The sequence below is a fragment of the Heteronotia binoei genome, chromosome 12 (genome assembly GCF_032191835.1).
Source record: "Heteronotia binoei isolate CCM8104 ecotype False Entrance Well chromosome 12, APGP_CSIRO_Hbin_v1, whole genome shotgun sequence".
Lineage (NCBI taxonomy): Eukaryota > Metazoa > Chordata > Lepidosauria > Squamata > Gekkonidae > Heteronotia > Heteronotia binoei.
In genome coordinates, this window is record NC_083234.1 from 56,060,674 (window position 1) to 56,072,709 (window position 12,036).

The window sequence follows — 12,036 nt, forward strand, 5'->3', positions numbered from 1 at the left end:
GGCCCTTCTGTTTGCCAGACATAGGCATTTTTTACAGGGCTTTTCTTGCCCTGTTGAAACCTGAATTGCCTTAGAATCTGGCACCATCGAACTAGCCCATCAACAATCATGTCACTTTCTGTTCCTTTGGTACCAATGGAGAGAGAAGGATAGCCAGGCTGAGAAGTGGATGCACAGAGAGAGAAAGAGAGGAGGCCATAGAGGGGCAAAAATCCCCCCTTGCTTAAAAAAAATTGGTATGTTAGCTAACTGGCTTTCATTAGCTCTAGCAAAGACTACACCCCCCATGTTTTTTAAACCTGCCAGGATTATATGGCAAATACTGAGCAAGGGACTCTAGGGAATAGTAGCTTTCACATCAGTGAGAACTGGCACTTCCACAGCCAGAGGTGCCACTGAGGGAGAGCAGAGTGTGTCACCAGTTCAATGAGTATAAAAAAAGACCGCAGATTTATACCACGCCCTTCTCTGAATCAGAGACTCAGAGCGGCTTATAATCTCCTATATCTTCTCCCCCAACAGACACCCTGTGAGGTGGGTGGGACTGAGATGGCTCTCACAGCAGCTGCCCTTTCAAGGACAACTCCAGCGATAGCTATGGCTAACTCAAGGCCATTCCATCAGCTGCAAGTGGATGAGTGGGGAATAAAACCCGGTTCTCCCAGATAAGAGTCCGCACACTTAACCACTACACCAAACTGGCTCTCAATAAAAAATGCATAAAAAGTGGAGGGAACCCCAGTTTGGTGTAGTGGTTAAGTGCACGGACTCTTATCTGGGAGAACCAGGTTTGATTCCCCACTCCTCCACTTGCAGCTGCTGGAATGGCCTTGGGTCAGCCATAGCTCTTGTAGGAGTTACCCTTGAAAGGGCAGCTGCTGTATGATCTCTCTCAGCCTCACCTACTTCACAGGGTGTCTGTTGTGGGGGGAGGGAGAAGGTAAAGGAAATTGTGACCACTTAGAGACTCTGAGATTCAGAGTATAGGGTGGGATATAAATCCAATTTCTTCTTCTTATAGCATCACCCGAAAGCTTCTAGGAGGTAGCACAGGGTGCTACCAGCCATCCGATATACATCTGATATGTTTTTTCATTATAGCACCTTAATTGTAATGGTTTTAACTAATTAATTTATTTAATGTATTTTAATGTATTTCATTGTATAATGTATTGCTGTAATCATGGCACTTTCCATGTCTGTGAGCCGCCCTGAGCCTGCCTTGGCGGGGAGGGCGGGATATAAATAAAAATTATTATTATTATTATTAAGGTGGGCTCAGAGAGTGGCTAGCCCAAGGTCATTCAGCAAGCTTCTGGCAGAGTGGAGATTCAAAACTCGGGGCAGTTTTAACCTACTCCATATGATAAAAAATATATTTGTTACTCAAAGAAAGGATATCTGGGTCAGGATAGCCTGGGTGATCCAGATCCTTACTTAACTACAATTCCATTCTTGGTGTGTGTGTGAAATGCTGTTAAGTTGCAGCTGACTTACAGCGACCCCATAAGGTTTTCAGGGCAAGATGCATTCAGAGGTGGTTTGCCATTGGCAGCCTCTGTGTAGCAACTTTGGACTTCCTTGGTGGCCTCCCATCCAAATACTAACGAGGACTCATCCAGCTTAGCTTCCAAAATCAGACCAGAATGGGCTAGCCTGGGCTGTCTAGGCCATGATATTCTCAGGGTATCCTGAGAAGAAGTAATGGCTGTCACACCATTTTAAATCTATAGTGTAGATATGAGAATGTGCATTTCATTATGTCATTGGCTTCTTGGTCTTGGTCTTTGCAAAGGCTGCTCCATGCCCAGACCCACCCACCACTCCCATGCCACAAGACATTCCGAACGGAGATTGGTTCATTAGTATATCTTTATTTTGGAGATTCAGTTGACGGGGTTAACAAGACCAGATATAAAACGACAGTTTCCTTGCAACCAGCAGCCAAAAGGAATTGGCATGTAACGGAGGGGTTAACCCATAGCCTCTTCTCAGGCAGGCCACCCTGGCATCCTCCATGGCCTCTTGGTCTACCTGAAACACCAGGCTTGGGGTTTGGATGAGCTTTTTTTAGCAATCTGGCACAAGGTCAGCAGACCATCATCTTAGCAAATTTTGGATACTCTTTTGGGGGGCATCATCATGCCCTATGCAGGTGTTTCTTTTGGGTTGGCTCTGAAGATCCAGTCCTACCTGGAAATGGGCCAGCCCCTCATCCGTTAGCATCTGTGGACAAAATGGATGCTGGCAGGGTCTGGCTGTCAGCACATGCTTACTAGGGCCGCCCTTCGAACCCAAAGGCAGAGGGGGTCTTAGCCAGTAAGCCAGCCCACAAGGTTTAGAAACTATTAAGCTGGACCTGATTCTCATTGACTAAGAGCTGAAACCCTCCCCCCCGCAAATTTGAAACACTCCACCAGCAATGACCATCAATCAACAAACTGCCCCCGAATCACCTCTCTAGTCCAATCTTCAAGATCCCTTGGACTTGCTTTCTGGATTGCAATTTTGGCATTGATCTGCAAATTTGCTTGATCTATGGTCTGGACTTGTCAGTGGCCTCACTGATGTCAATAGCCAGCGGAAGGAGGAGGGTGCATGCCCTTGGGGTTGACTGCTGGAAAGATGCGCATGTCTAAGTGTGTAGCAAATAGTCAGATTGACCAGCATGCTGTCCAAGATTTGCTTGAGACAGCCAGCCAGCCCCTCAATGCCTTCCATCTTTGCCATGGGCTAAACCCCACTGGATAATTGGCGGAGGCAATCCCAGCACCCCAAGTCTCTAGCCACAACCCATTGGGAGGGCTTTCTTGTTAGCCAGACATCTAGGTAAATATGGCTTGGTTTTTATTTTTTTGCTTGGCACAAAACGGACCCCAATAGACCAAGCCCAGCAAGAGGAAGGTGGCATAGTGCTCCCAACCCTTCCCATCACAAATTCAAACAAGCAGACAGCAGTGAGTGTATAAAGCTACCACTTTGCACACCACCCCAGTTTATGCTCATGAATCAGTATGTCTTTTGCACACAGTGCTGTCATAAAAATAAGGGCAGGGGGAGGGTTTGCTAGTTGTTTGGGAGTAACCAAAGCCCAGTTCGCTCCAAAACTCTAATTGGGAGAGACAGCAAAGTTGACTCTTCCTTCCTCCCGGGGAAGGACAGCGCTGCCCGTGGAAAGGGCTCAGTCTGTATCTTTTGACCTGGACATGGCTCGCTTTTTCCCTTAACGCGGACGCAACCCAAGAAGCATCATCGCAACTTCAATCCATTTTATTGACGGCCGGGGCCGAAACAGGATGCATTTCTGAAACAGTGAGGAGAAACAGAGATCCTCCCAAATGAAGATTTTAAAAAAACATGTATTTTTAAAAAGCTTCTCTCAAGGACATAAGGAAATGGGACCCTTCCAGAAAGTCTGCTGGCAATGGTCTTTTGATTGGCAGCAGCAAATTTGGATGCATGACAACTTGGGCACAGAAACGGAAGCTTTGGCAAATAACTTAAAAAGAGAAACTGGCATCTGAGTTGGCCCCTGGCACAGGCCCTGCCTGGCACTGCTTCTCTAGGATTCCTGTATCTTGCCACCTCCTTTGGCTGCTTCTGACTCCTATAACTTGGGCGGCTTTCCTGTCCAAGCTGCTGACAGAAACATGAGCACAGCTGCCCTGCTGGGACCCCAAACTGTGAGCCACACGGAAGGACAAAACACTTCCTGGGGAGATGAAATCCAAGGATGTAGTCCACTAAGAGACTGCAGAAGAAGGAGGATGAACTGAAGGATGGACCTAGCAGTGGGCTGGGAGGTCTTGCCCTCCATGATTCCTAATGGTCCATCTTGCATCCTCTTGTGCTGCAGAGAACATTGAAAGGATGCCTCAATGTCACCTCCACTTCAGAAACATTACTCCCTCCACTTTCCCCATGTAAGCACACTGGTTTTCAGCAGGGCGCACTGGCAGATTCTGGAGCCAGAATGGTTAAGATTTCCATAAAACCAATGGACCAATAAGCCTGTCCAATTGGGGTCTCCCAAGAAAGACTGTTGTATTCTCCACTCTCTCACAGTCCTACTGCCCAGGGTGGTGGAGGGGTACAGATGGAGCCAGGGGGAGGGCAAGGAGCACACAGCTTACATGATGGTGCAAGAAGACAGCGGGTTTCGGATGTGGCATGTACAGGCTGCCCCGCAGTACTGGCGGAAGGTCTGATAGCAACTGCGGTCAGCATCGCTGCTCCACTGCACAGGGTTGGTAGAAAGAGCCTCGGCGGGAAGTCTGTTGAGGATGCTTGTGTTCACTGCCAGGGCAGCCAGTCCATAGTCAGTGAACAGCACGGTCTCCCTCTTGCAGGTGGGGCAGGAGATGAACTTGTACTTAGGGCAGGATTCGTAGAGAATCTGCAGGCACTCCTCGCACACAGAGTGCAGACAGGAGAGGATGCGCGGGCGCTTGTTGGTGAAGTTGTACATGTGCCCACAGGTCGGGCACTCCAGTGGCTCGCATGGGGTGGAAGAGTGCAGCACGTACTGGTTCACAATCACCTCATCTGATGGTGGTGGCTGGCGGTGGTAGCAGATCTCTGAGCTGCCTTTGCGCTGTCCTTGGTAGAGCCGTTCGCGCCGGGGGAGAGGCGGTGTCCGGGACAACCCCAGGGCCCCTGGGTTACTGTCTAAGGCTGGGATGTCCCCGCAGGCCTGGTTCACGATGATCTCAGACTCCGAAGGCCAGGCCCGCTTGGCGACCAGTGGAGGCTCACGGCGGGGGGCAGGGACGTAGCGCGACTGGGAGCTCTGCAGCTCCGAGAACTTCTCCGGGTGGATGATCTTCATGGCCTCCATTTTGATGATGACCTGTTGCCCTTTCAGACATGACATGAGGAGGTTCTTAACATTACTGTCCGTGGCTCTGGGTTCTCCGAGGGTCTCCTGCATGGGGCTAGAAGGTGTTCGTAGCAGGCCAGGCTTTGAATCGTGTGCGGGCCGTGAAGCGGCAGTGCTGGAGAAAGCCGCTGGAACAGGGGCACATCCTGGGGTGAAAGGCGCCAAGATAGTTCCTTCTTCCTGGCGGGTTGTGACAGCTGCCCTAGGACCCCAGTTCTGTGTGCATTCCTTGCAAGGCAGTTTGCCGGGCGACAGGCAGGTGGTGAGGACCGTGTTGCGTTTCAACTGTCTGTGGCCTGGTGAAGCTTTAAGGGTTGTGTTCCAGGGTGCAGCTGAGTTGGTCAAACTGTAATGCCTCACAGCACTGGGATGGACACCAGCCCCTATAGGATTACACCTCAGATTGGCTAGATGAACACAGCCAAAGCAGGCTGAACTTGGATTTTTCTGCACTCCAGGGCTAAAGCACCTTGGCTGCAGGTGAGCCAGGCTAAAATTGCATCTCAGGATGGAATGCTATCAGAGCAGCCTGTGCTATGTCTTTGGCCCCTCCCTGCTGGTGCCCCTACCTCACAGGGCCTTGATTCCTGTTTACATTCGAGGAGATCCTGACTGGGCTGAAGAATGTGTTTTGCAAATTCCAGAGCTCTGACTTTCCCCTGTCTCTCCCACTCGCCTGGTCACAGACTTCTGCAAAGCTTCTTCCTCCAGGGCAGGCACCAGGAGAGAGATCCTCAGGTGGAACACATCCTGCTCAGGTGCAAGGCAGCAGGAGGTTCCCACCTGGCCATTCGCAGCTTCTTCACGGAGAACGGACCTGGCCTGCCAGCTCAGTCTCTACCGTGTGTTCTTGTGGCGCTTGCAGGAATGTCTGGAAAACAAAGCAGATCTTTTTTTAAAAAAAAATCTGACAATGTTTGCAGAAATACATGCTTGGACTGGAACCTGCTGGTTATTCCTTCCTTGCTGATGTAAAAGGTTTCCCCCCCCCCACTCTTTTTCACAGGGGGGGCGGAACTGAAACATTCTGACAGCCCAACCACCAGCGACCAAAGTGCTGTTTTAGCATTTGTAATTCCTCTGTTGTCCTCCACTCCTCCCAAACCAGCAGCTTCAACATGGTTTAAAAAAAAACAGCATTCAAGCCTTAAAATGACTTGCTCAAGCACCTTTCCCCCAAGAAGAATGTTGAGCAACCCAAAAGCTTACTTTCAATATTGTAAAAATCTACTCTGTCCAATGAAAATCATCGTTGCCCTTGCCCTTTGCTGTGACAGGCTGTTGTGACAACTCACTCCCCCCACCATCCCACAATGCACTGGGGCCTCTTGTCTGGGGCGATAGAACATTTTCATTGTTTCCCAGCAGCTTCCTGATTTCCTTTTTGAAAATCTGGAGGGCACACTGCTGTATGGGGGTTTGCAGCTGCACCAAAAGTTAATGGACACAGCCATTGCCATGGGGATGATACTTGTTCTCCATACCACCTTGGATTTTTGAACTCATTTGCATATTAGGCCACACCTCCTGACATCAGCATTGTTTCACACAGGGCTTTTAGTAGAAAGGGCACAGCAGGAACTAATTTGCATATAAGGCCACACCGCCTGACACTAAGCCAGCTGGAACTGCATTCCTGCTCAAAAAAAGTCCTGTTTGTATATATTCATAACACCCTAATGTCAGTTCAAAAGAAAAATAGCTCCAACTTTCTCTAAATAGGGCTGCCAGCTCTGGGTTGGGAACTACTTGGAGATTTTGGGGGTGGAGCCAGAGGAGGGTGGGGTTTGGGGAGGGGAGGGACCTCAGCAGGATATATTGCCATAAAATCCATCCTCTAAAGCAGCCATTTTCTCCAGAGGAACTGATCTTGGTCATCTGGTGATCAACTGCAATAGTGGGAGAGCTCCAGGTACCATCTGGAGGTTGGCAACCTTAACTCTAAAACAGATTGCAAAATGCTGAAAGTTGTAAGCCATCTGGGCACCTATTAAGTCTCCTAATTTTGCCTTGGGACATAAAGCCACACTCTGTGAACTGCCCCCAGAGCTCAGAACCTATTTCCAGTGCCAAAGTCTATGCTGAAAATCCATGAACATAACAGAAAAACAGCAGTGGCCTTCCTGCCTCTACATCATGCATTTCCTTTGCCTCCAATAACTCCAGTGAGTCCTCCATACATCTATGATTAAGGCAAAGCTTCCCCAAGTAGGGGTGGGTGAAAAAATTCCAGTTTAGCTTAATAACTTCTCATTTTGGAAATTAAAGGCAGATTTCCGCCTGCCACTGGGGCTTGGAAAAGAAGATGCTGTGGTTTCTTGCTGTGTTGATTTCAACAACACGTACATATAATGTACTCAGACACAGGCACATCTGAAACCCAGTGCAAGCAACAGGCAGAACTCCAAGCCTGGCCAAACACTTGGTATGTGGTTGAGATGAGAACCGCAGTATACAGGCACGCACACATACACCACCAGGCCTACTGCTTCTCACTAATAACGCTCCAATCCCTGTTGCAGCCCTTCTTACAAGATACAGCTAAACCACAGACTGAAACAGCTTCCACAGTCATTTCCTCTCCCTGGGAAACTACAGATCTCTGATGAAAGAGGTCTGTAGATACCAGGGGAATGAAATAATATTGGACAAGAGGAGGTGAGCAAGCTTACAATTTCACGAATTCTTCTTTTTAAGGGCCGAGCTGAAATAACAGCAAAGTGAAGCTGCCAGACACAAGCACACAAGGTTTTGGCAAACTGCTATATAGTCTCAGTCTCATATCTGCTTTATGGGAACAATAATACCGGCTTGGATTATTTCAGGTTGGTGATGCAGATTAAATAGAAGTTAACACATTTCATTTTATATGTGTGTATCATGCACTCCAACTGCCCCAGTTTACCAGGGACAGTCCTTACTTTCTGATCCCTGCCGATGGTAAAAAGCAACATTCAAGCTCAGCAGCATCTTGAAGATTTCTGGGATATAAAGATTTCTGGAATATAAACCTTAGAGCAGGAGTCCCCAACCCCTGGGCCATGGACCAGTACCGGTCTGTGGCCTGTTAGCAACCAGGCCCTGAGTTGTATAGTTATTTCATTATATATTACAGTGTAATAAAAATAAAGTGCACAATTGTATCATCCTGAAACCATGCCCCCCCCCCCCGCCTGGTCAGTGGAAAAATTGTCCTCCACAAAACCAGTCCCTGGTGCCAAAAAGATTGGGGACCACTGCCTTAGAGAGTCCAAGCTCCCTTGAGTTTATGCTGGAAAAATTACTGGTCTTTAAGGTGCCACTGGGCTTGAATCTTGCTCTTCTACCAGTAGACCAACATGATTACCTACCTGCTCTTGGCAAATCACTGTCCCTCTCTTTTAGCTTTTGGAGGTGCCCCACTGAAACAAGTCTAAATTATATTTCTTCAGACCCTTCTCAGAATCTGAATTTCTGAACCAGGAATAGGTTCAGCCATGCAAACGTATGCACACAAATGAACACTCAGGTACCTGCCAGACCACAGCCAGCCTTTTGGCACACTGCACCTATAGCCTGAATTGCTGACAACAGTTTTGCAGGACAGTTGACTTTCCTAGCGTATCTATTTCATTATCATTCTGACCTTCCTCCAAAGAGCTCAGGGTAATATATATGGCTTTCTCCTCCTCAGTATTATCTTTACAATGAACTGGTGAGGTAGGTTGGGTGAAAAAAGGTGACAAGCTTGAAATCATCTGGTGAATTTAATGGAGAAGCAAGCGAGGATTTGAATCTGAGTCCCAGGTCCTAGTCCAGGAGTGGCCAAACTTGTTAAATGTAAGAGCCACATAGAATAAACAGCGGATGTTTGAGAGCCACAAGACATGAACGTCAGATGTTTAAGAGCAGGAAGGAAGGAGGCAAACAGATCAGGGGAGGGAGAGGTGGGAAGAAAGCAACTTGAAATGCATTCTACAAGCCACCAGCCTGCTTGGCGAAGTGATTTAAAGAGAGAAATGCTTTCTCCAAGACAGCTGATGAGGCAGTGGAGGCGTCAAGAGCCACACAATATGTTCGAAAGAGCCACATGTGGCTCCTGAGCCACAGTTTGAACACTTTACCTCACCAAACTGCCTGATGACCAGTGTTCCCTCTAAGCTGAGTTACCGTGCTAGCTCACAGATTTTTAGCCTCCAGCTCACACATTTTTGTCTTAGCTCAGGAAGGATGATTCCAGAGCACACTAATTTATGCAGTAGCTCACAGCTTTAATGCCAGTAGCTCATAACTTTAATGCCAGTGGCTCACAAAGTAGAATTTTTGCTCACAAGATTCTGCAGCTTAGAGGGAACGTTGCTCATGATTAAATTTGAACCAAACTCTTGGCTTTTCAAAACACTGCAAAGTACCCTATGGCAGACTGCAGGGTTAAATGTGCTGCAGACAGAATAAAGCCTTCAACAGTGGCTTATGAAGGAGCTCAAGCAGTGGTTTTTAATATGAAAACTGGGGTGTCACTAATATGGTTTTCATCTGTTAAGTGTTGGAGGATGTAATACGCTCAGCCAGAATGGAAATGTAACTGCACCGGAAAGAGTTTTGCGACACACAGCAAACGTGTGGTTTGGTTTTATTTTGAATGGTGGAAATTAGTGAGCCACACAAGGCTTTTCTTCAGAAATTTCGGTACTCCTTCCTGAACAACAGGAAACATTCAGTGGAAACAAAATCAATTGTTGTTGCTGTACCAGTTGCTGGTACTTACCAACTCAGTCCAGTGCCTTTTCCTCACCCAACCACAACAGTTTAGTTCCAAGATGGAAAAAGTAAAATTGGAGATACAGTAGTTTAGTTTTTGTCTCTTTAAAAGAAAGCCACGGGGATGGGCATCCCATGGGGTGTCCAGACTTACTCTTTTGACCCACTAGTTAAACAGGTTTTGCAAATTTCTTGAAATAATACAACCCCCTGCCACCCTGCAAAACCTGTTTAGCAGAGATGAAACTCTGAGCAGTAGCTTCTTTTTGTACCTGCTTTCAGCTGGGGGGTGGGATAGTCTCCAAGCTGAAATGGATGCTTTATTAGCTTACCTGGTAGGTCAAGAGAGCAAGAAAAGTATAAATATCAGTGCTGCAACACCCAGGTACGAATGCCTCTTCCAGCTTATCCTACCTCAAAAGGCTGTTCTGAAGATGAGATGGGATTCCTGCATGGATGCTGCCTCAAAAGCAGAACAGCAATATCACGAGGAAAAGTAATAAATTTCTCCACCAGAGATACAATCAGCTTATGGAATTTTTGTCATGAGATGTGGTGGTTGCTTGCACAGAGAGCTTAAAAGAAGGGCTAGGAAAATATGTGGCAAGTGAATTGTCTGTCAAGAGCTAGTAGCTGAATGGATCCTCTATCTTCAGAGGCAGCAGGGATTTTTTAAAAAATTGCCAATATATGTTGAGGTTTGAGGTGCTACCTGCTATAGCTCTAGGGGTGGGATGATTTGTAAAACACTTAAAATATACTGATCAGTAGTATCCTGTTGTACAAATGTGGAAGTCTGGAAACATACAATTTCCCTTGCCTCCTGTTTTACTGTAGTTTAAAACCCTTCCCTCCTTCAGTTTATCAAAATTTAAATTGCAAGCTCCTTTGACCTCAGACCTTTTTTGGGTGCAGGGGGGGGGGTTGCTTCTGTTATTCTGAAAAGCATCACATTACACTTATGGGGGTTTTATACAACGCTTCTGCTATTATTGGTAACAATAATAGTACGTGATTCCGTTTTGGAGAACAGATATCTTCCCACATTGTCCTTCTGGATCCTGTACTCTCTCTCCAACAGGGGCAAGGTGGGGCATGAAAGAAATACTCTTAATTCCTGATTGCCCCCACCATCTGAAATTCAAAGGTAGCCTGCCTCTCTGTACAGATGCTTTAAGCATTCTCCCTGACACACACTGCTAGACCTCTCCTGTATTTCATCTGATCCATTTTTAAAAGCCATCTAAACTAGCAGATTCCACAACATAATCATTCAGTGTATAATCACTATTCTTTTGGGTCTGCCTTCAAACTAGATATGTATTTAACCATTTTAATGTAAGTTCCTTGGGGCAGTAAATCATCTGGGGGGAGTTAACTCTGTAAACTGTCATGGCATGCACACATCAATGTTGCCATAATAATAATAATAATAATAATAATAATAATAATACAAAGATAACATGGTAAGGGCCACTAGACCCCTGGAAAACACTTGTGTCTATCTCTTGTTCTCTGCTCTGTTCTTAGGGAGCTCACGTGATGTTAAAACAAGTGTACCTATTTTTATCTGACAAACACTAGGGTACGCATCTCCTGCACGCCTACATACCTACTGATACACACACATACACGCACACACAGAGTCGGAGCATTCCCAATTGCTCCAAGACACCCTAACACAAGCTAGTTCCAGAGATCATACACTGAATGATGGTCTCACCAAGCTTGGCTTGTATCTCTGCCGGGCCTTGTTTACTACGGCAGCTTTGCAGTGCCACCCAAACGGCCCCTTCTCCGCTGCTTCCGCTCCAGGCGTACAGCCAGTGGCTCCCAAGGCCCAGTCACTAGAGGTTATCTGAAAGGCAGATGAACACGGTGGTCCTTCTCAACTCCCTAGAAAGGGCCTGTCCTTTTCCTGCCTGCGTCCTAATCCAGCCCTGTCCGGTCCATCTGACCCGAGGTTGCCGCAAGTGCCTGCAGATTGCAGCCACTTCTGTCCCAGAGGACCCAACAGATCTTGTCAAAGGCAGAGCAAAGAAAGGGTGTTCTTGCAGATGTGGTGGATCCAGATGTTTGGTGTCCTGGGCCAGATGTTCCACTGGGCTTGATGCGGGTGCTGTCAGCGCCAGAGCAGGTTAGCAAGAGGTGCTTCTGCTTGTAATCCAGCAGTTGGCTTGCAAATGTGGCAAAGGGCAGCCTCCAGGGCAAGGGTTTGTAACTCCACGCTTTGCCTCCTCCAACTGGCAATGCTGCTTGGGCTTCTCACAGCCGGAGGCCTGATTTCTCTTGCCTTGCGGTGGATAAGAATAATTTAAAAACAAAGTGGGAGCAAGGGTATCTCTGGACAGCAAGGGCTCCAGGAGCTCATCGTCGGCCAAGGAAGGCTGCGCTGCTGCTTCCCATCTCTGCAAGGG

The 12,036-nt window shown here is 47.4% G+C and overlaps 1 protein-coding gene across 1 annotated transcript; it reads right to left on the reverse strand.

Annotated features, from left to right (window-relative positions):
• Positions 1 to 3,254: 3,254 nt before the first annotated feature.
• Positions 3,255 to 11,766, reverse strand: RNF208 (ring finger protein 208). Its single transcript, XM_060250983.1, has 2 exons — positions 11,343 to 11,766; positions 3,255 to 5,750 (listed from the first exon to the last, which is right to left on the reverse strand). Exon 2 carries the CDS (start codon positions 4,928 to 4,930, stop codon positions 4,130 to 4,132), a length of 801 nt encoding a protein of 266 aa, XP_060106966.1. The 5' UTR covers positions 4,931 to 5,750; positions 11,343 to 11,766; the 3' UTR covers positions 3,255 to 4,129.
• Positions 11,767 to 12,036: the final 270 nt, after the last annotated feature.